A 27,742-nucleotide genomic window follows, 5' to 3' on the forward strand; every position below is an offset into this window, starting at 1 on the left:
TCTGTACTTGCATATAAATGGCTGCATGATCACTCACGAGGTCCACGTGATGTACAATCAGAACCCGTGATGAACATTCTCAGGATAAGAGAAAAAAATGTCGGAATGTTTTTGTTTGTTTGTTTACTTTCTTGAATTTTCATTCCCAAATTTGGCTTAACACTTCTCCATTACATTACGTGATAAATTCCTGACGCACAACATAGCGCCAGTCTTTTATCTTGAGTTCGTGCCACATAATCAGAAGAAAAGAAAGGAAGAGGAGTCTATACATGTTGCATAAATGGTATGGGTACCTGGATTGCACTCTGAGGCAAATATTGAGATTAAGTGTGCGCGTGTAAGAGGGAGGGGGGGGGGGGGTGCAAAAAAAAGAGAGTGAGGGAGTCACTTTATAGATGATCTTAGGGTACTTATTACCACTCGGTGTCATTTGGTGTCAGCTGGTACTGCACAGCACACGGGCGTCTAACGAAAGGTTGCCACCCTTGTACAGGTCCACCGACTTTCTACCACATAGTATGGGAATGTGGTGATCCCCCCCCCCCCCCCCCCCAAACCGACCATACGTAACAGCTCAGGGCTTCATGCGACCACTAGCTGTGCCTCCCCTTGGCCAGCCATCAACCACTGCTGGTTCGCCATGTGCGGAGAATGCAGCTAGAACTGGACTTTTAAACGAGAAGGCCCGTCCACTACGACAGGTATATTTTTTTCCTGTATTACTAAAGTTCTATCTCTCTCTCTCTGTCCTCCGACTGTGTGCTGAGCAGCTAAATACCTTGAATTATCCATCGGGGCTATTTATTAAAAGGGACGATAATCGCAGCAGCAAGTTCAGTGAAAGATAGAGCCAGCTTCTGACAAACGTTCACTGAAATAAAAAATAATGTTTTATTTCCTTCCCACCTCTAAAGGCACATGGCGAGTGGTACCTAAAGAAAAGCGCTGGGAACGAGACGAAACACGAAGAAGGAAGAAAAACAGACACAGGTGCTGTTTATCCCTCGTTCGCCATGTTTCGTCTCGTTCCCAACATTGTTCTTTAGGTATGCAATACCAACTATCCGACACCTTGCTCTCGTGTGTTACCTGACGTTCCGTAGTGACAGCTGACACTCTGTACACTTGAAGAGTCGTATACATACAAGCCACCGCTCGGAAAACATCTTATTGTTAAACGTTTCACCCTAAACCTAAATAACAATGTTTTCCCTGGTTTGCACATTTTCTTACGAACCGCCAACAATATGTGAGCTTTAATGACTGAAATTTTCCCTTTACAGAAGTAATGTCAGGTGTCCCCACTAAAGTTGTGACTGTAATCGGTGTGCTCGTTCCTCCACACTAAACTATAAATCTCACATCGAACTAATTATTAGCGGTATTAACCACAGCTTAGTCTATTTACTTCGAAATTTCAGCAAAGCCCCAGTCACTTTAATATTACTAATTTATTATTCCCTAAACTTCAATATGCCGCCCACATTTGGGATCCTCACCAGGTCATACTTTTTGTCGCACTAGAGCTTGTTCAAATACTGCATTAGAGCTTGCTCAGGCTAACGCAGTTATTTTTGTTCTTTCTTATAGAAATCGGATCGCGAGTGTAACAGAGTTGAAATTTAACCTTTCCCTATCTTGTCTGGCCCAACGTAGATTTTTTTTTTACGCTTATGTCTTTTTCGTAAAGTCTACTATCATCAGTCACTGCATTCAAGCCTTACCACCTTCACCCACCTATTTCTCTTTTCTTGTCGACCATAAACAAAAAAATTGAATCCGTATTTTTTTTTTTTTTTTTTTTTTTTTTTTTTTGCCTCGCGGGCAGTTCATTGCGCTCTTTCCGCACATCAGAAGAGTGGCACGTGCCGCCTTCCCGCAGCCGTGGCTCGCAAACTAGATTACGCCGCCTAGTCGTCGGTTTCTGATAAGGCTGATTTTATGCAACGCCACGAACTGGTTGCATTTGCTTCGCCATTTTCGTCGGTTTTAGCGGTATTATTGTTCGGTTTTTATCATTATTATCAATTATTCAACCTTAAAGCCGTTTAGGTTAGGTATCTCATAAATGGAGGAGGTGGAAAGATATCCGCAACATAATATATTGATTTTATATATTACCTCTGTTTGTTTGTTTTTCTTGTTGTATTACTACCTGCATTCTTCAATTTCGCCGAGATGGCTTTGAAGCCTATACTTCGAGCAACCGCCTGAAAAAAGAAAAAAAGCTCAGTCCGACGCAAAGAAATTAGCGTTGCCGCCCACTACCTTAGACCGCTTCGCCATATCGGTTTCTTTCTTTCAGCTCCAACTGCTATGCTGCTACTGTTCTTCAGGTGCCGTAGTCTTTATCGTCTTCATCTTCTCTGACAAAGTTGCATAAAAGACCTGATTAGGCCTCCTTCATCCCCCCAAAAATACTCAAAAGCATACGTTAAATACTTTGCTAAGCGTGGCAAGACGTGGCAAAGCAAAGCTAAAACGATGCCAAACTTATCTAAACGGGTGTTAAGCATCACTTCCGCATGTAAATCTGGCAAGACAAGAAATATACATCTCAAAAGATCTCTCTGCAGCTCAATTCTCGACCATCCTGAAGGTTTTCTCTCGTCCATGTAGTCCACCTCACCCCTCCCTCAATGTTCGCATGGTACTGGTATTCACCCGGATGAGGAAACTAACACGCCTTTCCACTCCCCTGAACTTCCTTTTCCTGCTCCTCCTTCAGGTATATGTATAGGCGCGCGAAAACGCTCCACTAGAAAAAGCTAGATCTTTACACACATTAGTGAGACACTGTAAAAGGTATTGTGCCTAGCAAAGCGTATACCGACAATTAACGTTAATGCTGCACTGAGATATCCTCCTTCTGCCTCTTGTACTGGACTTCCCAGAATAAAGAAAAGTAATTTCCCTAATCACGATCAGAGAATATTTGCCTGCCTTAACCCTGACTCTAACCACTGACTGCCTGACTCTGGCCACAACTTTAGCAGAACGGGTGCTTTAGTGAAAAGCATAAAACAGACTTTCTAACCATGTAACTACTATAAGTCTCTCACAATGAGAGTTCATTCAAATAAAGCTTTCTTATCATTCTGATCAGGCAAGTAATTATAACAGCTTCATCACTGCTTTTGCACAAAGCAGACAACAGGTAGAAGCTCATACATTCACCTTCTAAAAATTTCGCATTCGAGATGGACGCTTATCGCGTTTCTTCGCTGTTAGTTTGTAAGCCTCTCCTCCCGAACTGTCGCCTCCTTTACAGCCTCACACCATGCCCCTCGGGGAGCTCCACCCTGCATGATATCGGGAATACGTTGTTTTCCTATGCCGACGGTCACTCGGGCGTGGCGAGTGCCCGTTTCCTATGCGGGACCCGCCTTGACCGCCGCCTGCGTATACCCGTAAGTAAAGCTCAGCGGCGAGCAAACAAGACTCCGCGTGCACTATGCCCGCATCCGAAGCCCCAGTACGGCGTCGCGGGCGCCGAACGGGCTTCTTCGCGTCCCTGTCCGCTGTCAAGTAACATTGTCAAACAACGCCTCTCAAAGCTCTGGCCGTTGGCGAAGTAGATAATTCGCAGCAAACTGCGAAGCTTTTCGGACGTGGATAGAGCGACGACGGGCAGACCTCGTCTAGCGGCGTACCGGGTCACAGAACGCAGCGATGAACGTGCAGTCGGTTTATCTTCGGAAAGGGTGCCTTTTATGTCCTGCCATTTGCATGGAAGGTCGAGAGGGACGCTCTCTGGTGAAAATGTGTGATCGTTGCAGAATGCTCTCATAAATTATCTTCCTCACAGTCACTCTCGCTAGGACTTACATGAGCGCATGTGCACATTGATCACGAATGTGTGCAAATGCGAGCCCTAAAACCTCATCGTTCCATTTTAGTAGGTTAAGGTCTAGAAGAGTATAAGGAGAAAAAATATACAAAACTTTTTTTCACCCCCCCTCGGAAGGAAAGTTCGCCTTCTCTGATTGTGTGCGTAAGGTGCAACATATTCTTAAACTGCACAATGGAACGGCGATTCTTATAGCAATGCATGACCCATCGGTCGGGCTTGACTGCTTACCGAACAAATTAGAGAAGAACGAAAAAATAACAGATCCTGAATTGCTGGAAGACAAGTAAGCATTTGCTACGCACGTACCTGATGTCCTTTATTGATGTCCTTTATTACTAAGACGAAATGTTTAGATGCCTATGAGCCTCAGAGCTTTTGACGCTGATGGCAATTAGAGATAACGTGACAACGGGCCAGTTAAAAAGGACATGTGGTGGCATCGAATGTCATCTTTTGAGCTTTTCGTTCAAAACAAATTACTAAAACGCTCCCAGTTTACTGAGATGCAAGTGCCCACGACTGTGATGTGAATGCTTGTGAACGGGCCACCAGCGGTGAAAAGACAAGCACTCATAGGCATACTCACACTGCATGAAAACCTGTCTTTCAAGCGGCTAGCATGTACAAAGATCGTGAAGACGCCGCCTGGTACTTCATGCACCCCCACAGGGCCAAAGACCGAAACAAAATAAGTGTGACGGCTGTCCCGACAATCACTAACAATAATCACAAACACACCAACCGCGCAGCAAAGTTCCTTCGCAAAGCGCGTTGGATATACACGAGGAATATCGAAAGAAATCAGCAAAACATATTCTCACAAATCATCGTGCAATATTATAAAAATGTAATTTTGTCACTCAATTATTGCATTAATCTGTCTTTTTTTGATGAGTGCATCAGCGGTCTCTATAGATGGCTTCTGCCACGGCTGTTCGAGGGCGAAAACACCGAGACTGATCGCCAATGCTTCTGTATTGGTCACGCTCCAGCATGCGGAACCCTATAAGCAAGCCGAAGACTTTCATATATCTGGAGCTGAAATTTTCTCAGACAAGAAATTATATGACCTCTTGTTGACGAAGCGAAACGTCGTCGTCTGTCATTTCGTACGGCAGCCTACGATTGCATGAGAGCTCATCTCCGAACACCAATTCCTCAGCGATTTGAGATTCGCTCTCAAAAAACTGTTGATTGCTAATTCCAGTACGACCTCTGTATCTAACGGAAGCACCTTAGAGGGCAAGAATGGCATTCAATATGCTTATCTGCAATAAATGAGAAGACAAAAAGAGAATGATAAAGAAACATCTATTCATAAAAGTCACACAAAAACTGTGTTTAAGAAGTTGAAATTTGTAAGGATCGGCATGTCGCTGGGCAGTGCTACATGTCGAAGATTGTAAGCGGATCTATATACACGCGCATTGTTCGGCGCGAGCAGAATACGCCTCTCGCATAGTATATCAGTACGTAGTGAAGCGACTAAAATAATTGCGATGCATAAACATAGTTTTGAGATCGGCCATCGAAACAGTAGTCGTCAACATGCTAGCACCATGAATAGGCTATTTGATCATCATCACTGAGCTTTGGCACTTTTAACAACGAAACAGCAATCGTTGGTCCCTGCTCCAACATCCGATTCGATATTAGAGAAGGCAGGAGCACGTTTCAGTTAACGGACAAAGTCAGCCAGTCAAGGCACCCTATGAGCAAGACGAAGGCAAACGGAGTTGTATGTAGACATCTAAATCTTTAAAGTAGTCAACTTTGTAAATGTGTTACTATTTTGCCAGGGCTGACATTTACGTGACTTTATTTTTCGTAAACATGGCTGCACGCTGAAATCGGCTCACTGGCACGTGAGTAGGTTGTATTAAAAACAACAAAATTTTGTTTTACGTTTCAACAACCTTTCTGCGGCAGCTTCGAGCGATGAGGAATAATCTCTCGACGTCGAACAAAGGAAGTATCTTGCAGCTGCAATGCAAATTTCGCTCTATTTGCTTCGGCAGGGACACGTATCCGCACTAAGATTCAATCATCACCAAAGTGCGCCGCCTACTCAGAAATTTCTCCCTCCGCGTTCCGCGCAAACGGTTTCCCAGGTCGCGCGAACGGCACGTGACAGACGAAAACACGTGTCCCCGAAAGAATCGATGACACGGCGGGAGAGGCCGCAAAATGGAGAAACAAGACAATAATGGGAAACGAAACATAGAAAGAAGAGAGAAAAAAATTAATTAAAAAAAATAAGCTTGGTGGCTGGCTTCTCACGGTGGTGGTGCCAGCGCCGCCGGTATATAATCGATTCGTTTCTTCGCGCAATATGTCTCCATCTCGCAGGTCTTAGGCCGCCCCGAAAGGGCTCCACCCAAACAATTCCCAGCTCGGCGACGCGCCGAGCCCAACAGTTAGACGAGAAATCCGCGGGTCGCAGGTTCTGTCGAGAAACGAGGCGTCTCCTGTTGAATTCGAGGTCCAATCTTATCGGCGGCTGGCATTCTCTCCAGCGATGTATGACTTAAAGGAGGCGTTTCTCATTCCTATCTGTCATACATCCTGTCAAATAGCGAGAATGTCCCTAGGCTGCTGCGTTGATTAAGTGGAGCAGCGGGAGCTTGATTGAGAGCGAACAGGTTAGCTCGGTTCATTTCGTGAATGACAGCTCTGCGTGAAAAGGCGAAAAACGGTGCGTCCAACCATTTCATTATTTCCGCGGTGATGAGTGACGAAGACTGCTGGTGTTGACTGCGAACAGTTTCTGTTCCGCACATTAGAGGCGCAAAATCACGCAAGTGGTTCTTTTTCTATGCATAAAAATAATAATCTTATTATATGAGGTGTATGTCACGTAAATTTTAACAAACTCTCCAGCCTGGTTAGCTAAAATTCTATGGACGCACATAGGCAGCCATAGACCATGACAACGACGGGGACTACAAATCACAAGTTTTGTTGTTGTTGTTTTTTTTATCTTTCTTTCCTTCTCCGTGCTTGTCTTCATCTGCGATATTTGCTCGAATATATTACGTCGACCTTCAAAGTGACCGCTTATGTTATTTGTGTAAAAGTATCTCGCAATCTTGCGGAAGTTGATAGAACTCCATTTGCGCCTTGCTTTGTGGCGTGCAGTAAACAAATAACGGGAACGCCGGCGTGGTTTCAGACATTGTCGATGATTTAGAGCGATTTACAGATTTTCCGCGCGTTTTCTGCTTTTAATTTTGTGCTTAACCCCACTGCGCATTGGTCCGGTTGTACAGAAGATAAACCACGCTGTTAAGTGAATTTACCAATTGGCTAGGATAAACGGTTTTTCTGCTCGATTTCTACAGCATCAACTTGAATTTTGATTATTCTCAAAAGGCCAATTATTCAAGAAGCCTGGTATTTTAAGCCCTCAAGTGCTTAAACATTTTACGCATTTTTGCTAAAGGCGAGAGTACTTTTCTCGCGCGGCCATAGCCCGAACCCGGTTGCTTTCAGAGTCGATTCATTTCAACTGGTCATCAGAATCACTTTCGTTAAGCCAGCGTGCAGCTGTATCCAATTAAACGTCGTAATTTTTCTATGGTCGCTGTCTCTATGCAGCCCTCCAATACATTGCAGCCACTTTCAATTAGTTATTTGTTAGTTATATGTGGTTTTATGGCGCAAAAGCAACTGGGGCTATGATGCGCCAAACACAAGGTTAGACGATTCGTTACGTGGTGGCCACTTTCATTTCCATAATCCCATAATCACAGCTTCTCTCGAGCTGCACTGACGTTTCGAATCACAAATAAATACTGCTCGAGCTCCTCCGAATTAGTTAATATGCCAGTCTATATATAATAACGTATATGCTGTTACGATGCCTGACATCTATGGGGTTTTCACAAGACAGAAAGGAAGTTATTCCCAAAGCTTTGCAGAATAACCCGCGTGTAACGTTCGTAAATCAGCAATGAAAATGTTCGCGTAACGTCCTTTGTATTTCTCAGACAAAGCACGCAAGCCGTAGAGACGCTCATTAGGCAGCGAAGCTCCTAGGTTGTCGTCCCTCAAGACAACCAACCACATTCACCCGTGACATGACTTGCTCTCTACCATGCTCTACGCAGCTTTCAAAGCTTGCTTTGCAGAAGCCTGAACAAGGGGAAGCATGTTCTGCGCTGGCAGTCTGTCTCCTCTTTTGTGCGAAGTCAGAAACAAGCAACCGAAACAACCTTCGGCTCTCTGAACAGAAGCGGCGGCTGACACCTAAAACAAGAAGCCTTGGCACCAAGGCCCCTTCTCTTCGGGTTAGAAAAATAACTCGCAAGTTCACGCAGGCTGGAAGTGAAAACTGTCGGCACACGGAAGCGGCTGCGCGAAACGGCTTCGGAGCAAACTGGTCGGTGGTTCGCACGGTGCGGCTAGGACGCAGTGAGCGATCAGAGCGTCATGTCAGCGCCGCGCGGACGACGGTCTCGTCCGAGGACGGCGCGCAATTAGCGCAGTGGCCGCGGAAGAGGGAGCAGCGCGACCCGTGTTTATACTGCAGTGGCGGGGCTTCAATACGAAAGCGTCTTTCAAAGGCGTGGAGGAAAAGAGGAGGCGGATAAGAAGAGAGGTTGACACTTACTCATGCCGTCGAACTTGCGGATGATGGAATCGATGAAGGTGTTGTGGGGGGCAACGTGCCCCCTGCGAACGGGCATCGTGGCGCCGACGTCGTCTCACGATTCACGGCCAGATGACGACCACTACGTGCCGCGCCGAAGGCGACGACGAAAGCGGGGCGGCCCGCCGCAGGCGAGCCGCCGCCATCGCACCACTACGCCACCGGAACAACAACAGTAACTGGCGCGGGAGGCGTCTCTTCGAATGGGCGCTCTCCTCAGAGCGGGCCGACGCATAGTCCGTCGCCTGCTGTCAGCCTCAGCGCTGGCCTCCGCGGCCGGCTCGCTCAGCGGCGGCCGCAACAGTGCGATGCTGGTCGGAGCGGAGGCGCCATTCGATGATGCTGCACGGAGCTGCGGGAGACTCGAGCGCGCTGTCGCCGAACATCCTGGGTGCTGGTGTCGAACTTCCCACCGGTCGCCACCGCAAACGCATCGTCTTCGTAGCCCTACTACACTGCGGCCACTCTCATATGCTCCTCGTCCCCGGGCCGCCAACGCCACCACACCGCCGCGCTCGTCGGCACGGATCGCGGCAGCAGCAGCTTGCGGATCGCTGTGATCGCGCTCCCCTCTCGCCCCAGACACTGTGGCGCCGCGCCGCGGCCGCGGGCGCAAACCCGGGGAGGAGGCTGCCTCCACGGTTCGAGCGCTACGACACGAAGCTTCGCGCTGTTCGGCGCTCGGACGACACTCGTGAAACTGGAAACCCTGGCGCCAAGCCGTGCGACGAAGAGGGGGCGACTCTGCTTCTCGGAGCGCCCCGACAAGTTCCCGGAAAGAGGGGAAGAGGCCAGCGTGCGCTCTAGTTCGGTGTTTTGATTAGGGATACAGGACGTTTTCCCGAAACGCATCGTTCGGGCATGGACCTGGTGAGAAGCACGAGTTGACCTGGGGGCGCAGAAGCTCTGCCATTTATTGCGGTGAGAGTAGGTGTTACGGGACAAGCCGTTTTGCAATCGTGGACTTCGAAGAACTTCTCAGAACTTCTGTGAATTAAAATTTTTATGTGCTTTATTGCGGTCTGTGATGTAAAAGTTCGAGTCTTTTGGCGGATGCCTCTTTCCGTAAATAGGATTCGTTGCAGGAAAATACATCCATTATAATGCGCTGCTATCAAACCAAACCAAACAGAAAAATTAAGTTTCTTCTTTAAGGACTCAGTTTACTTATATATCCACAGTGAAGTCTAGTCGACCGTAAGGAACACTATTTCTCCCGCTCAATATTTTCTACGGTAAGGGCTTCTTCCCACAAACTACTGACTGAAGCGCATGACTTCAATGAGTTGGCTTTCTTGCACAGCACATCGTTTCTACAGAGAAGTCTGATTTCCTGAAACCATCTGGTTAAGGGACCGAAAGCCGAAGTGCAAGTGATCCGCGTTCAGTTCTAGAAATAAGATGGAGATACATCAGGAAGGTAAGGCAACACATCAAGGGGTATGCTGCAGAGCTGGCGAGAAAACAAAAAACCCAAACGTTTCAAAACATCGCTAGCCTTGACATCACAAGAAACCCTAGTTAACCGTCGGACATTTGAAATACAAAGTAAAGGCTTCACTCTTATTGCAAAGATTTCTAATGGTGAAGAAAGCAATAAAAAAAAAACATTATAAATCATGCGCTTCAAAGTAATATCAAGAACACAATGCAGTCAGCCAAGAGCTCTATTTAAATGTACTGCAGAATATAATTCGACGGTAGCAGAGATAACAGAGCCACACCACGGGACATGACACGGGCGATAGCACGAATGAGCCATTGCCTCCGAAATCGGGCATCAAGGCTAGGTTACTAAATTTGCTAGAGTATTGCCGTGTCACTGAATGTTAGAGGCCTTATATGATATTTATGAAAGCTCCCACACGACTGGACCGCATAGATACACAGAATCCTTCATTCCGAGCGCACTTATTGTTCACGGGTGCGCTCAGCGTCACCGTGAACCCCTTCTTTGAGCGATAGTTTAAAGAAACGTACTACAGCCGGTCTTATTCGAAGCTCGTGCCAATGTTTCGAAAAGTTCATAGCATATTCAATTCAAGTAATTTACAAAATGCGCTATCTGGTTCGTTCCAACAGTTTTATTCGTGAATATATTCGATCAGTTGTACGAGAATTTCAAATATTTGCAGACCCCTAGGTATGAGGTCTGTTGGGATTATTCCCATATTATTTCAGGCTTGTGCGGGGGCGCTGCACACAAAGAAATAGCCCACGCGGATTGACGCCGAGGACAGCACGCATGCCAAGTGTGCGGGGTGCGCACGGAGACGATTGAACAATTGTGTCTTTTCAAGTGCTCCTATCAGTGATGGGACTACCTTGCTGCAGGTGCTAAGTTCCACTTTCAAACAACCGCAAAGAGACGATGCGGTCGGCAGTGAAATGTCATAGCGGGGAAGAAAGGGCTGTACAGACAACAAAACGTTACCTTGATAACTGAAAAAGACTATTAGGATAGATGGTGTCCGTGACATTGATGTCGTGAGGGTAGAGGCTCCGCAACAGGCAAGACTCGACTAGGGCTTTTTTATTGTACGCTCATTATAACAGGGGAAACCCTCGCAACCAATCCAATTCAACCAAACAATAGAGTCTCTGTCATATTAATTTTATTATCTTTAATAGAAACTCATCCCCTATGGACTTGCTGTTTTCCACTTAAAGAAATAATTAGAGCGGACTTTTCGTCTTCTGTACATGTTGCGCATTGTGTAATACCACGAACTGCGGCGCAACGAAGGCAAACACGAAAAGAGAAACACAACAATGGCGCACCCTACCAACCGTAATACAAAATTGTTGTTGTTGTGCCCTCAGATAATGGCACATATCTACGAGGGGGATTGGCCACACACGAATCCAGTAGAAAGGGAGTTATGCTGTTAGATATGAAATAAAAAAAAAACACTAAGACATATAAATAAACAATACGACAAAAATAAAAGGCCCTGCTGATCAGAAAACAAAAAGGAATATCTTAAATTCAATAAGAACCTGTAGAGGAAAACCAGTTAAATCGGCACACCTAGCAGAGAATCCTACAAGAGGCGTTAAATCTGTGAACCACTGAGCGAACTGTCCCGCTGCTCTAGCCCAGCTGGGTAGAGCCAAATGAAAGAAAATTTTAGCAGTCAAGGAAATATACTTTTCTAAGGAATTTCGAGGAAGAGTTTTCGGAGGGAGGCGAAACGGCGACCGGACAGGAAAAAATGGTCCAATGTCTCAGTTTCATTGTAGCATGAACACATGGCCAAAGGAGAACAGCCCGATCTATAAAGATAAAAGCTAAGGGGAGGAATCCTACACCTGAAATTTGTCGGACACACCTCGCACTGACGGGGAAGAAACCGACCAGGATTCCATTTACGCCTCAAATGCCCGAAGTCGTCAAAAGATAAAAAGGCCGAATTTGAGGATTTCATCCAAAGTAATTGTTTGAGCGGCGCCGCCACCCACAAAGAAAACTGTGGAATTAATGACAGGATTAGGCCATTCAAAGAAGCGGACTCAAGAAAGTCCGCGGATTTGTTCATTGAAATTCCACAATGGCCAGGAACCCACACAAGTTTAATTTCGCGGATATGGGACGGCGCGAGGTCATAAAACTAGAGACGCAAAGAAGATGCAGTCCAAAAAGTCAAGGCAATAAAAACTGAAAGAGCGTCCGTCACTACAACAACGTTGCAGTGATCTAAACAAACTCTCCGGATGACTAAAACAATAGCTAAACATTTCGCAATAAATATGGGGGTATAATCATAGAGACGCAGTTAAAAAGCCCAATCAAATTGAGAAGCAAAAATTCTAACCCCCGCTTTTTCCTGGCGCTGTGCAGCACCAGTGGCAATTACAACATGTGAATGAAAATGTTGCAATTGGTCATTCAAAATGGAAACCAAGATAGAAACTGATAAATGGCATGATTGACATAAGTGTCATCATGGACCAAATTAACCTGAGATAGACGAGGACTGGTTTTCGAAAGAGAACACACTTCTACTAACAACGGAGTTAATAGCGACTGCACATATACAACCTGTGGTTTTTGATAGGGACACCAATGAGTATGAAAAAATTAATTAGGGGAAGTAATAAAAATTGTGAACATGATAGGAAATAATCATAATTTTAGAATGGACAGTACCGTAAGTTGCTGTAAACGGGAATCCAAAGGAAGTACCCGAGCCTCAGAATACCAGACAATGCCAAAAAATTAGGAAAGCCCAGGAAAAGCCGCGATGCTTGGCGTTCAATCAAGAGAAGTGGTCGAAGTTTGCAAGCAACGCAGCCTGTAAATAAGGCACAGCCGAATTCCAGAATAGGGGGCACATAAAGTTTATAGATCATAACAAGGGAAGATATCATTCCATATCTCCTGTGGCTGATGAGACGCAGTAGACCCAAGGCATGCTCCCCTTTGCGCTTATGTTCAATATGAGGTTTGCAACTCATTGAAGAATCATAAAAAACGCCCAAGTACTTAAGAGTGGTAACCTGAACTAAAGGTTCTTAATGATATGAAAGAGAAATAGAAATAGGTTGATTGATTGATTGATTGATTGATTGATTGATTGATTGATTGATTGATTGATTGATTGATTGATTGATTGATTGATTGATTGATTGATTGATTGATTGATTGATTGATTGATCGGAAAGACTAGAATGAAGCATTTATCGACATTTAGACTAACGAGAGAGTATCTAGCCAGGACTCAAGAGCAGTTTGATGATTCTACAAGGTATGATATAAAGTATGTATATCTGAGGATGAAGAAAAGAAGGCAATATTGTTTGCGTATACGTACAGGTCAACATCGTCTCACAAAGGTATTGAAGAAAAGAAAATATTGAATAAAAGAGGGGACAGGACCGAACATTGAGGAACGCCTTTAGATTGAGAAAATGTGCGAGATGAAATACCACCCTGATAACAGTAAAATAATCTTCCTGATAAAAAATTCTTGAATCCAGACGACTATGTACTTCGGCATTTGACAATTAATCAAATGAGAAATTAGTAGTCTGTGATCACCACTGTCGTAAGCTTTTTACAATATCCAAAGTTACTACAGCAAAATTTTCACGAGACGGACAAGCCAAAGATTTTTTTTTTTTTAATAACGTTGCTTATTGCCTCAGGGCATAATGGAATATGTAAAAAAAAAATTCTCCTCTCCAGGTAAGGTGAGCAGACCATATTGAGCATTCTGGACGGAAGCTAATCTGTCTGGCAGAAAGAATTTTACTTTTTGAAATAAACTGAGACAACGCGAATGAATTATGCGCTCTATTTTTTCACCAGAATAGAAGTTAAATAAATCAGTCTGATATTGTCAATGACATAGCCAAGGTTTTGATTCCTTAGAACCACTTTGGCAAACTTCCAGGAGCTAGGTATGTAGGAGTACTTTATAGAACAGTTAATGATATTTAATAATTTCTGTGAAGAAATCTGCAATAAAATTTTTAACGTACTAGCTGTAATACCATAAAGACCTGGAGCTGATGCTCTTGTTTTTGAAATTTCAGTTGCTAATTCTGATATAGTAACCTCAGAAAAATCTGTCGCAGCGACCGGGAATGCGAGCAGCCTTGGGCATGGCTACGGAAAGTGAATTTCTAGACCGTGACCACCACTATCTAATAAATCAGCCGCCTCGCTAGGCCTCAGCACCACAGATTAAGACCAGACTACTTGCTGCGGAGATTTAGCACGGTGCAGGAAACGAAATCGTGCACTGCGGAATCCGAACTTCCTCCTTCACACCTAGGCCCAACTTTCTCCTCTATTCCCATGTACATCAGACTCGCACACCTCTCCTTTCCTAAGCAGATATGTGCGAGTGTGATGTGCTTGGGAGCAAAGGAGGAAGTTGTGCCTGGGCGTGAAAGAGGAAGTTTGGGTTCCGTTTTGTATTACAGTGGGTAGTGCGCGCCTGTGTTGTGTTTCTCTCCTCGTGTTTGACTTCGATGCGACGCAGTTCTGGGTATTATGCACCAACTCACCCCGCACGCTGTTAGTCCAACATCACAACTTTTGGGATCAGTAAGCTAATTTTACAGTTACTGTATAGCTACATGAACATTGTTGTTTTTAATATGCGCATTTAACTTGGCTGCTTTAGTAGCTAACTGCCTGCGAGTTTGTATTTTGCCCTTAAGCAGCTCTGTATGAATTATCCTGTTTTGCCGCCGGTTTCATAACGAGCGAGTTAAATTGGCTCCACTCGGAGGCATGAGAGCAGTATGCGCCGTGCCAAAGTAAAGGCAAATCTATTTTTCATTTCTCTTGACCTTCAGCATATTTAGACCAAATGTTTTGAACTGCCTTCGCTAGCGGATGACGCGAAGCCCCAATGCGCCTAACATGCAATTAAATGTGGGATGTCAAAGATCCCGCGATTCGGAGGAAGGCCTGCCCTAGCACCTAGTGGCTTCAGTAAACTTCAAATACGTTTTGATTTCGTGAAGTGTTCTTACGGCAGAAAGCACATCCTTTGAACTCCACATATTGCTGAGTCAGTCAAAGCTAAATGTATTTTTGAAGCGAGAGATTCATTTTTTAGAACAGTTCCCAAGTGGAGCTTCAGCGTATGCCGGCGACCGGATAGATTACTAAGGTACTCTTCCCCCTTTCCACCCATGGGAAGGGAAAAGGGTGGTTACCTTAGTAATCTATCCCTGCACCGAAGGGTCACCGCCCGGAAAGCTGTGCAACAGTGACGGTGCAAACAGCGCCAAGGTGTGTATGGCAACATGAGCCAAGCACTCGTGACATCAAAGCTGAGGAGCAGCTGGTACGGAACGCGCCGTATCTACATTGCTGCGGCCGATTCAAAGCTGGATTCGGAAGATTTAGTTCAGCTGTGCCAAAACACAAAAGTGTATAAGTCAGAAGAGTCGTTTTGAAGAAGGTCCGATGAACGGGAAGCCAAAAGAGAAGCCTATCGATGCCGAGTCTACACCGAGCATCTCTAGCAAACGAAGTCTGCTTACGAAGGCGTGGGCGACAGTGGCTTGAGGCGGTGGCCTAGAACTTCAGCGATCCATTTGGACGACTTGGGTATAGCACAGCACACCATTTAATAGCTTTTGCTGAATAGTGCGATATAAGCAGTTAAACTTGCCACCACTAAGTTTTACTTGGGTAACATTAAATGTCTAATCGGAAGAAACGACCGGCGTCGTCTGTATTCGGTGGTTGCTCTGCGGAGTGGGCCGAGTTGGCCGAGTTGACCGAGTTGTCCAAGTTGTCCAAGTTGGCATGGCCGACTTTACAGTTGGCAGGTGCGCTGATAGCGTAGCATGGTCGAGCGCGGTTGCGCGCTAATCCTTACATGGCAGCTGCCCTTGGTAGTGTGCCGACGTCTCTATAGAAAGCTTGTGTATTATGTGTATATGTATATATGTGTACATGTGTACATGTGTACATGTGTACATGTGTACATGTGTACATGAGTACATGTGTACATGTGTACATGTGTACATGTGTATACGTGTATACGTGTATATGTGTATATGTGTATATGTGTATATGTGTATATGTTTATATGTGTATATGGGCATATGTGCTTGTGTATATGTGTATTAGGTTGGAATGGAAAAAAGATCCACAATGTTAGTGTCTACCGCACTGGAAGATCCCCACAAGAGGAGAGTGCTTCCACGAAAGTAGTGGCGTCGTCGTCATCATCATCAGGAGCATTATCAGCCGAGACGAAGGAAAAGCAGAGTGAGTGAACTTCGATGTGCCGATCGAAGGGCTTCAATGAAGCACCGATCGGTTACACAGAATGATAATGAGTATATGCACGAAGCTTTTTGCCTGAGGAGGCCATTGTGTTCAAATGTTCGCCGGCATGTGAAATCAGTCAGCAATTTGGATCCTCGACAATGATATATCGACCTTATGCCATAAATTTGTCACGCAAGGGCCTGTCAATTTGCCAACAAGAAAGGCTAGGTCACAGTGCTGACTTGCTCAATGATAATGCCCTATGAAACCGTTTTAAGTATCGTACGCCATCTTTCGAATTTAGACAAATGACTTGAAACCAGCTGAGAATAATGAAAAGAAAGTTACTATGCACGCTATACGTGTGCACCAGCTTACATTTTGCCATCGCCCGGAATAGATTGAGCTCTGTACTGCGACCAAGTAATCAGGTCGCGAAGGTACGAAGGAACTTAGCAATCGTACGTCGATCAACTTCATTTTAAATATGTGCCAGGAAATGTGCTAAACCGCTGATAAATAAGCTCCTCCCTTTACATATCTCTGCTGTTTACCCCAACCAATCACATAAGGGATTCTACACGCGAAAACTTTCAAAGAAAAGACATGCAGAGCCGACGCTTCAAGATGTTCAAAATTGGCAACGAGCATGAAATGCCAAGATGCGAAATAATATGCGAACCGTTAGCAATGAAAACTTTACGGAAATAAAGCAAGACAGAATAACGCACGCAGTACTATCCAGAGCCCGGAAAGCAAATCCCTTTAGTCATTTGAAAAACAAAATCGGCAAGCACGCGAGACGGGAGCACTTTGAGGGACAATCCAAGCAAAGAAAGGAAGCCCCGTAATCCGCGCAAGCCCGTCTTAAATTTTCCGACATCATTAGTAAGCGCCGAGGCTGCGCTGGCAGGCGGTTCCACTCGGGCATGTTCTAGAAATAGCGGAACATAAATAACAGGAAGCGAAACAGAGGCACGCGGGCGGTGTGTACTGTGCCGACCTTGCCGGGTGCAGTTGGGACTCATTAGTTTGCGAGTATAGTTTTCAGCGGCCCTTGCTTTCACGCGTTACTCTCCTTTCTGAGTGGGTTGCATGGGCCGCACGCGCGCGCACATGAGTGTGCGCACGCATGCATGCACGGGCCACTTTTTATGTTCACTTGATTGCTTGCTTTTGCTTTCGTTTGTTTGTTTGTTTGTTTGTTTGTTTGTTTGTTTGTTTGTTTGTTTTACGATGTAGCTGTGGCAAGCATGATATATGTGTGCAGTTTACCAATATTTGCTTCCATCTTTGTAATCGTCGGGATATTTATTAAGCTGATTTTCTTTTTTGAAAAATGCACCAGCATAAAACCTTTGGCTACTTCTTGGGGTAAAAAGTAATGAAGTAGTGATAGGTTGGTTTTTATTGACACAATTATTACGAATAACTGCAGAAGTACTACTAGTAATAATGGGAGGCGGGAGCGGCTAGTAGTAGCTGAAATAGCAGTGGTAGTGGTAGTAGCAGTAGTAACGTCGACGGTTGTAATGTCCGCCAACGTTGCCGTTATTATGAACCCGCCCGAAAACTCCCGAGTTCATTGACAGAGTTTATAAGGCCATATGTAGGTGATTCGATGCGTGGACACTCTCGGTAATCTGCTTCTAGCATTCAAGTGCTACAGGCAGGTCTGGCGCACCTATTCTTTGCACTTCTGTTTCCAGAAGGCTGACATTGCTTTCACAGTCGCTTTTTGAGGCTAAATTTCACAATAATCCTTGCCTACGTGAAAGATTCCTTAAAAGCAGCTTGTCTGAACTAGCTCAATTTTTATATACTCCTTAATAAGGGGACAATGTTGATGCATTTCTTGGAGCGCCCTCTTCTTGAGGTAGGCGCAACTCTACCTGAAGCTTCCTTTTACTGCACAACCACCGCTCTACACTTGCGCAGTGGGGCGCATCTTACGGCTGAGTGACGTCGAGTTCCCAGTGGCAGAACGAACATTCGGTGCTGCCGATACAGCAGGCGCTGCACAGTATACAATGGATCAATGTCAGCAGTGACGTCACTAGAGGGATGAGGGTTGTGCCGACCGCACCGGGTACAGTGCTCAGGGGGGTGCTGCTAGGGAGTGGAAAATTACAACCAATTTCTCGGTGAAAAAGTAAAAATGCGCGGGGTGCCTATGGCTAAGACGAAACATGTCTCTAATCAATACGCGCTAAATACGAAAAAAAAAAAGGAGAACAAGAAATGAATATGTGGGGGCTTTAGCAAATTGGGGGTGCTTTGCACATGTACTTGAGAGAAGCAATACAACACGATTCATGTGCTGCATTATGCCGGGCTCAACTTTTTCTCTGTCAACAAGAGGCGGTTGTTGTTAAAATGAGATATACAACTAAACCTACGGCGCCCACTGTCGCCCAGCTACAAATCATGGTTCAGCGGCTAAATATATTCTGTTGGTATGGCATCAGTACGCGTTGGAAACTTTTTGGTCGGAATGTAGGACATAATTTGCGCAATCTTAGAGAATGTAGAGAACGAAAGTAAAGGAATTTCAGCCGTGTATGTTTATCACAATTTGTGGTAGGTGAAAGGCTCTGCATGGTACCGATTGACTGAAAGCACATGAACGGGTTGGGGGACTGAGTCGGCTAAAGGGGTGCCTGCGAACTCCCATTATGAGGTCGCATTTATCAGGACCACCCTTCTGATGCCAACGCATGTCGGCCAACGGGTTTCTGGTTGCTATATGTCCTAGACTCTTTCATTTTCCGAATATGTCATATAAAGAGCCAGTGGCGTTCAAGGTACTGACGGGGTAGCAGTTAGGCAGCTATTGCCTTAATGCCTCGAGTGGGCCACGAGGTATTATGACCAATTGACAAGTCAGCCTCAACATAAGTGATTTACTTTCCTACAAGAACCGCGAAAGGAGCGACTCGCAGAACAGTTAAAGGCGCTACACAGTGGCGGGAAACCTGAGATATGCGCTGGTAGGGTATTCTTGGCTCGCTCGCATGAAAGTGTCAGGCTCGCATAGAGGAGCTGCCTTTTGGATACCACATCCAGTACACTGGGGCCTCGAAATATGCCAAGAGCTAGACAGTTGGGTCATTTTTCAACGTACGACTGAGCACACGTATGGTGGCGTGTTGCATTCATAATTAGAGAAGTCACCCTTGAGGAGACTTCTGTTCCAGTGTCGTTTCATCAGTTCCTATTTATTTCTTCGACAAACCTCCCCTATCGACTATCGAGTCACTTCTGTTGATCTTCATCCGGACCACCGTTACCATGGAACTGAAGTCGTTCAAGTTTGTTCAGCACATGCTGAGAACTAATTAAGCCCGGCTGGCCGCTTTTCACACTGCGGGTCAATAGTTTAAGCACTGTATGACACTTCGTCTTAATGCAGCTTCATCCTTCTCATTTGTAGATACTCCTCGTCATAGCTTAGGGCTGTTCCCTTTAAATTCTCTCTTACTGTGAGGGGTTTTAGTTCGCTTCGGTGCGCGACTCCGGCTTCAGGTGAGAGTAAACCTGTCCCCTGAGTCCTGCCTTACAATATTATTTCGCCAGTGCATCTAAACAATACGCGTAAAAGGCTAAAAGGGTGCACATAACCATAAGCCGCTTACCTCAAAACAAATACATAGTTATATTAAGTATGTTCTTTATTAATTCAGATGGACATGATTCTATTCTTAGGCGCATATTCTCGACATTACACGCGCACACGGGCTGCTCTCGTTGTCCTGAGTGCATTCTTATTCAGAAGCGGATAAGAACGGTTGGTTCGAAAACTAATTGCTCCCTTCAACGCTTCCTTGAGCTAAGGAAGCGTCGAGGTCAACTTATCTGAGGTTAAGAACCGGGTAAACTATAGTGTGTTCTGAAACTCGGCATTTGTTTCTAGAAAAAAAATCGAAAGATCTGCTAGTATTTTGTTTTCACCTTACAGGTGGCGGCAGCAGCAGCAACAATAAACACAACGGCAACAACAGCACCACACATTGCGACATTGCCATCATCTTCGTGCTAATTGCACACAAAATTTGCAAATACATTGTTTTCCCCGCAGTGACAAATTACACAAAACAGATTTGAGCAAGACACTTATTGAGAACAGATCGAACATTTCGTAATGTCAAAACAATAAAACAGCGCAGTGGTGGGGCGACAGCTCGGAAATAACTAACAGGGAGGCCGGAGCCTAGTATGACTTCAGCTTTCGCCCCGTACTGTTTTGTTGTTCCGAGATTAGAATTTGAAAGGGAACGCGCGCTCCGGTTCCGCTCTGTGCGGCAGCGCTGTGCATGCCTCGTAACACTGATGCGGAATTGGACACACTCCGTTGCACTTACACCTTCCGCTGCCTTTGAATGGTATGCAGCGCCATGACGTGCGGATGCGGAACGAGTAAACGGAGTAAGCTTGTCTCTTCTGATGCTGCCAACACCCGTGCAGGAACGGTCCGCGCGCGCGTCTGTGTAACCAACTTTTCGTCCAGAATAGACAAAGCACATATTCTACGTTTAGCGGGGATCAGGTGCGCCTGGTTATCATGTTTTCACCAATCACTTCAGGCCGCATATGCACTTATGTAGCGTCAGGCACTTGCATACACGACCACTGGCGCGAGTATGCAGAAGTTGAAGCGTTCGTTGCGCTACAGCGCACCTAACGTGGCGCAGACGACGGAACTCTTTTGTTTGAGAGAGCGTCTCTTCTGAAGCTTGACCTGTTTGTCATGCGTGGCATGGTACACGTACTATATCGATTCTCGGCCGTTCCTGACTTCTGAGGGTGCGGCGCGCAGATGAAAACGATATATTACTGATATTGCAACTTCCTAAATTAATCTCGTTTGTTTTAAATACAGCTGTTCCGCAGCCATCAGCGTTTCATACGTCCGCCTTTCTCAAGACACGCTCGGTGAGGTCACGTGAACAAGCCTCAAAAAGATATTGGCAAAGGGCACCTTCGTAGGGCTGAGTAGGAATCGGGAGGTTATGCAAGTATAACCGTCTTGGTGGGAATGCAGTACGGCTCTCGGTCGCATTCTTGGCCCTGTAGAAAAAGAAAACGTGCGGTAGATATTATTAGGTTATTTATCTACTTGTTCATGATGCGTCATTTTGACTAAATACAACTCACTCAAAATAATGGATTTCTTCGAAGGTTGATGATCAAGATCTTTGCTTGCGCTTAAGCCACTACAGTCTATACTTCTGGATGCACGTCGTGGCTGTATTTTTAATTGTCATGCCTCGTCTACTGGATATACTAGAAATATTCAAGGTAATGTAATGCACCGAACTCGCATCTTTATTGCAAGATGTTGCAACATGTTTCTACACATCAGAGCGATATACCTGGCCGCGACCAAATTTTTATGCTTTAATTTTAACTTATTCACATGCCCAACAGTAAGAACTGAAAATTCTTTGTCTCAGGAGCAGATCTGTTTTTTTTTTGTTTTTTTTTTTTTACAAATAAATGTCATTACGAAACGTTTTCTTCAGTGAATAGCCATGTAGTGAAGAAGCAGTAATACAAGCAAAAAAAAAAAAAAAGATTCTTACGTTTCAGAAATGCCCCAGTCCACTTCTTGTGGTGGTGGTGGTGGTGGCGGTGGTGGTGGTGGTGGCGGTGGGGGTGGTAACAATGGTCATTGGACAGTTTAGGAGACGGACTGCTGTGGGTGGGCGCGGGGCCTCTATTCAGGGACTCCGCTGGCAGCTTCTACTGTCCGTGCTCTCTTGAGGAGTTACTCTTTATTCCCGAGGTTTTAAACAAATAAAGCCGCCTCCCACTATTTAGTCGTTGACTGAGCTATTATTTCAATTACCGAATTTGCTTGCCAGGCCCACCCCGCATGATATGGGATCACCAGCGCAGATGATTAGGGAGCTCGACCGCTGTACCCAAGGATGCGGGGTCAAATCCCGACTGTGGCGGCCACTTTTTGATTCAAGCGAAAAGCAAGGCACCCATGTGCTGTACGATGTCAGTACACGTTAAAACACACAAGTTGGTAAAAATTTCCGGAGCGCTCCACTAGGGCATCTCTCCAGCCTGAGTCGCTTAGGGGCGTTAAACACCGTAAACCAAACCATCACATTGATGTAGAAGAAATGCGACTCCGTACTTAGCAGCCCCTTTCCTAGGGGGGGAAGAATATGATAGCAGTCACTTCATTATCCTCACAACAGTGCGTCATTACAGCACGCAGCAGCACGGTATTCCTCTTTTCAACAAAGTTTCTAAAAGTCGTTTGCGAATCGGTTGTCAGGTTGTGTAGGTTGCCGCTAAGGCGATATAAGCTTCCTTTACTTGGTTCGGCGTTAATCTGTTACTGATATGTGGCAGATCCTTCCACTGAACCCTCAAGACCGCCACAGTATGTTCCTTTTTGATGGGCGTAGGCTTTGTGAATCGCTGTGGCCTTTGAATGTTCAGCTTAATATGGAGGGTGCATCGAGGTCGGTAAACGAACTTTGACTGGCTCGGTAGTATTCTTTAGCTAGAAATATGGATTCGCGTAGACGATCATGCTGATAACGAAGGTCTCAAATAAATGGAGTATTTTTTTGTTTTTTGTTTTTGTTTTTTTTTTTTTTTTTTTTTTGCCCAGATTTTGGGTGACGTATTCGGTTATTCTGCCCACTTGACCTCCGAAGGTCTTTAATTTCGCCAGCATTGTTGAGTTGTTAATGCGAGAGGTGAAATGGCGCCCTTAGTTATTTCTTTTTTTCTTTTTTTTTTTTTTTTGCATTACCAAGCACGAAGGGCGCGTGACAGGAGAGGAAGTGATAATCGCTGGCAATGTTTGGAAAATCGTACACGCTAAGAATATCAGTGAGCTTGGAGGTTGTAAAGGAGTCAACCACGGCCAGCCTGATAACCGTAACGCTGGTTTATTCCGCTAAACCATGCGTTCAGCTCTTGCGAAAATATTAGTATATTGCCCCCCCCCCTTTTTTTTTTTTCACTCTATACTGCCGTGGTATCTCCCTATGTACTAATTACTGATGGATAGTTCTACATCGTTACCAGGCACAATGGCCACCTTTATAACATTCTCTGTATAATAATTTATTATTTAATGTATTATTATTTAATTATTACAGTTAAAACATTACAGTGGCTACAGTGGCCGCCTTATTCGACGAGTGTAGGACTTAGAAGAGACATTCCAGTGATTCGATTGCTTATTAAGAACACAAAAAAAAAATAATTTTAAAATGTTTACAAGCGCAATAAATAAATGTTCTAGCTGACAGCATCAATGTAAATAATACAGCTGTTTTCTTTAGAAATAAGCATATTCAATCAGAGATTTTCGTAAAGAAATTAATTGCCTTTAGGTGTTTATATTATTAGAATCCTGTCTGGTTACAATGACGATAACCTTAAACATAACACAATATAGCCAAAAATCTTGAACGTCGATTTCAGGTGAGAATAAAACACATAATGAAACATGTTTATATATATATATATATATATATATATATATATATATATATATATATATATATATATATATATATATATATATATATATATATATATATATATATATATATATATATATATGTGAAGTCGGTGGTGACTTGGCAGTTAGGATGTTGAAGAAAAGATAGAAGAGAATGATGAGCTCGCCCCCACGATGACGATGACCACGATGATGCTTGGGTGATACGCCTTCCCTAGAGCTCTTCAACCATCCGTCACCGAAGTCCATAGGACCTATGGCTCGAGGTCGCGTCGGGCGGCTGGACAGGGGTTGCGTGTACATGTCATTCGGTTCATTCGGGTCCTTTGGTCTTTATTCTGGTCTCGGGTCTTGATGGTTTATCTGTGCGCCTTGTCTTCAAGTCCGGGCTGGGGGCGGGGCATGCACGCATAGCTGTGATTTGAAGGCTTCGCCTTCTAGAATACGGGTCCGCGAGCGATGATCTCGCCCGACGAGTGTCTTTCTTAAAAACACCGGTTTATTCCGGATCAACAGAAAAGTATTAAATAAAAAAGAAACAGCATTGGTCAGAACTGCGCTGAAAACATGCCGTCAAAGTGCGCGACGATGGACTATGCAGAATAAAACGGAACATGGGTCAGGGCGTCACCGCGGCAACACAAAACACACTGCGGCGCGGATAGGGCGAGTAATAGGGCCAAAGCGTTGACGACGGTACAAAAGCATTGCTTCTCGCGTGCAGTACCACGGCCGGTCTCGAGGGAGAGCGCGTTTCTTTCTTCTCTTACGGCCTCTCCAATGGGGTCTGTTTCCACCGCCCGCCGCGCCTCGGTGGGGTCGCCACCGCCCCACTGCTGCTCCTCCGCTACAGCCGTTCACGCGCAAGGGAAACGCGCGTTCGCTCTTCGCTCCGCCCGCATCGGTTGCACCGGCAGGTCCTGATATTTCACCCCATATGGCTTATAGGAAGAAGCCGTAATTAGCGTCTGATTTATCGTGTATGAGCAATAAAATAGTCAATAATGCGCGTGCGCGCGAGAGCGCGCGCTCCTTCGTCAGTGCTGTCGCGCACGGTCGAATGAAGTTTCGGGTGCACTTACATCAACACTTTTTGCCCCTAAATTTTTCACAAAACTATATGTACCATTTTATGCACTGTGCCTTTGAAAGCTGTAAGCATGTAGAGCGCGACCTGACGCTAGTGCATGGCAAACTGTTCGGTGGATATTCTGTCAACCGCTGCCGTTTTCGTTTAGAGCAAAAGAGGCCCTGACGAAAATTCATAGCACGTCTCAGATTCAGAGTAAGGAACAAAAATTTACGCATACAGTTAAAATTTCAGTTGTCTAGTGAAGTGGACTGTTCTAGCTTCGTTTAAAACAATTCAGTGGGTTGAAAGACAGCAGATGTATACGTAGTCTCGCGACTGACGCACACGTAGACAGTCGTAGTCAGTTTAATACAGTGATAAAAAACATTTAATCAAGGAAATGGGCACAAACAGATATGCATAATTGAAAAGAGCGGCAAGCAAATAAAAAAAAAATGTCCTTCAAAGTTAACACATTGCACTCATTCATCAAAACAGTACATGCAGCTAGAAAATTAAAGTCTCAAAATCTTTCTGGACGGTTTGTGCACATAAGGATGGCCTTTCGTTCCTGTCTGTCACTTTCTTAGCATAATTGACAAGAAGGATTCTGAGAAATTTCTCACATATTAAAGAAGCGGACCTTATAGCATGGCTATTGTCAATGCCTTCCGGGCAACTCAGCAAAGGTGAGTTCTCAAGTTCTGGCTGGATTAAGATTTGAAGGACTTCAAGGACATTTGTGTGTGGTAGGTGCACGACAGCTTTTTCAAAAAAAGACACAACCTTGTCCAAGAGGGCTACAAACTCTGCTTTTGGATAATGTAGTCCGCTAGAATCTTGTCCTCGCAGAATAGTGTACATGGGGCTGCTTCTTTCGCTGGTTTCAAGAAGGATAGCACAAGCGTCACACCCGAAGTCACTGATTAACTTCACAATGTATCCAGCGACGTAAGCTAAACCAGAATACGTGACAGTGGGTAATGGGATGACAGGAGATACCATCACTTCTTTCAATTCCTCAGTTACTGATTGCGGCAGAGCTGAAATGATTTCGTCGGTGTCGACACTAGATGCCTTGATTTGGCTCCCAGATGAAACTTCCATCTTGACAATGTGGTCAAGTGCCGCTGTTACGGCTCTCGCATCTAGCATGTCGTTCCCTCCGCACATTTGCCTTAGTTTTCCGAAGAGAGCCTCAATATTATGCCATGATAGGATCTGCCCCACTATGCGCAGAAGCAGATCCTATCATGGCATAATATTTGAAAAAATTTTATTCGCGATTCGTTATTACGGACAACTCGTTTTAAGGACAACCCGAGAACAAAACTGTCCATATTAATGAGGCACTACTGTAATTAATTTTTTTGTTCTCCTCCATTTCGGGCCAGCTATCGCTCAAAATATTACAGTAGTGTTCAATTTCAGTTTTGGTCAAATGTTATTTCGGTGTTCCTAACGTTCTTTTTTTTTTAACGCCTAATAGAGCTATAAATAAACGTTAGCATAACCTTTCTATAAATATTTTAACAACATATATCTAATATATGTGCAGCATTATACTAGCGTTCTTGAAAATGATAAAACAACCCTGCACGAGCATGTAGCCTACGTACCATTGGTGACGGTACACAGCTACGCAATACAGCGCGACATACAACTCCTATAGTCACCTCTGAATAAATAGCACAGAGAAAAGTTTTTATATCCATTATTGAGGAGTGTCCCTTGAGTAACAGTGCCGAATGTGTAATAAGCAAAGCATTCTACCAAAATAATGGGACAGCGATTGCTCTCTAAGGCAGGCATTACTGCACAGATAGTTACAAGGAATTGTTAGTTCAAAAACATACTAGAAAAAGAAAGAAAATATTGCTAGGAATTAGTGCTTGAAATAGATTTCCTGTTCTTTTTTTTTTCATGAAATAGTTATGATATCATGCAAACATTTCATTAAACCAACGTTTATTTGCAAAATTAAAATAATGTTTATAATTCATCATAAAACATTTGCTGGTCTATAAATTATAGCAAAATTGATAACAAAACTTAAAAGCGTTTTATGTCATGTAAGCATTGTGCAACTTACATTACATTTTTATAAAATTATTTTCATCTTCGGTGCTACATCAATGGTTTCTCATCTAGTGCTGAAAGACGGTTTTGCTATTGTCGCTGTTATGTTTGCCTTGAAGAAGCTTCGATGTGATCACTGCTCATTCATTTTTTTTTATTCATCTTCTTGTACAGGCTTGGGAAAAAATTCAGATTAAAATGAACAAAAGTAGATACCATGCCGCAATACATGTCATATATGCTTGTCGAACGTTTGCTGAGTGACAGTGTTTTTTTAATATAAAGACTCCATTCACGTGTGTAGCACGTTGACAGGATGCCGCTGCAGCATCTACCTTCTGTAATCTTTCATTTAGGGGCTGCACTCACCACGAAACCCGCGGGCGACAGCGCGAAATCAGGCAAAAGCTACCCGCCGCCACTGAAGCAGATGCGGAGCGAACGGTGAGCAGGTCGCGCCCCTTGCGGCGGCGGAGAGCGTGACTCAAGGAGAAAAATTCCCATTGTTCACGCGGCGATTGAGAAGGCCGTAAGAAAGAGCGCGCGCCCTCTCCATTCTTGTACGCACCACTTCCGTCTTCGTCTGGCAGGACCCCGCTCCGTCGTCCGTGTACATCCCCCCTGCCTGGGACGCTGCCTGGCCCCCCTTCGCTGGCCGGCCGCCCGGCGAAAAAAGCCACGAGCCATACTTCCGACGCGCTTATCTACCCTCGGTCTCGCGCCTATAACATGCCGCCCCCGCTCCGGGCAGCTCGCTCATGCGTACTCGCGCTGCCCGGTTGGACACCAACACAAACAGGAAAAAGCGCGCGCGGTTTGAAACACAAAAAGGGGCTGTGGGG

General features: G+C 44.9%; 1 protein-coding gene across 3 annotated transcripts in view; it reads right to left on the minus strand.

Moving 5' to 3' along the window:
* Positions 1–9,537, minus strand: part of sei (potassium voltage-gated channel seizure) — a 283,246-nt gene extending 273,709 nt beyond the window's left edge. For all 3 annotated transcript variants that reach the window (XM_084593794.1, XM_084593795.1, XM_084593793.1), the window contains exon 1: positions 8,469–9,537. In XM_084593794.1, coding sequence (XP_084449920.1) covers positions 8,469–8,544 — 76 coding nt within the window. In that variant the 5' untranslated portion in view covers positions 8,545–9,537. The remainder of the gene's footprint in view (positions 1–8,468) is intronic.
* Between the last annotated feature and the right edge of the window lie 18,205 nt (positions 9,538–27,742).

The sequence above is a fragment of the Amblyomma maculatum genome, chromosome 2 (assembly GCF_055883805.1).
Source record: "Amblyomma maculatum isolate TAMU_Amacu chromosome 2, ASM5588380v1, whole genome shotgun sequence".
In the NCBI taxonomy this organism is placed as follows: Eukaryota; Metazoa; Arthropoda; class Arachnida; order Ixodida; family Ixodidae; genus Amblyomma; species Amblyomma maculatum.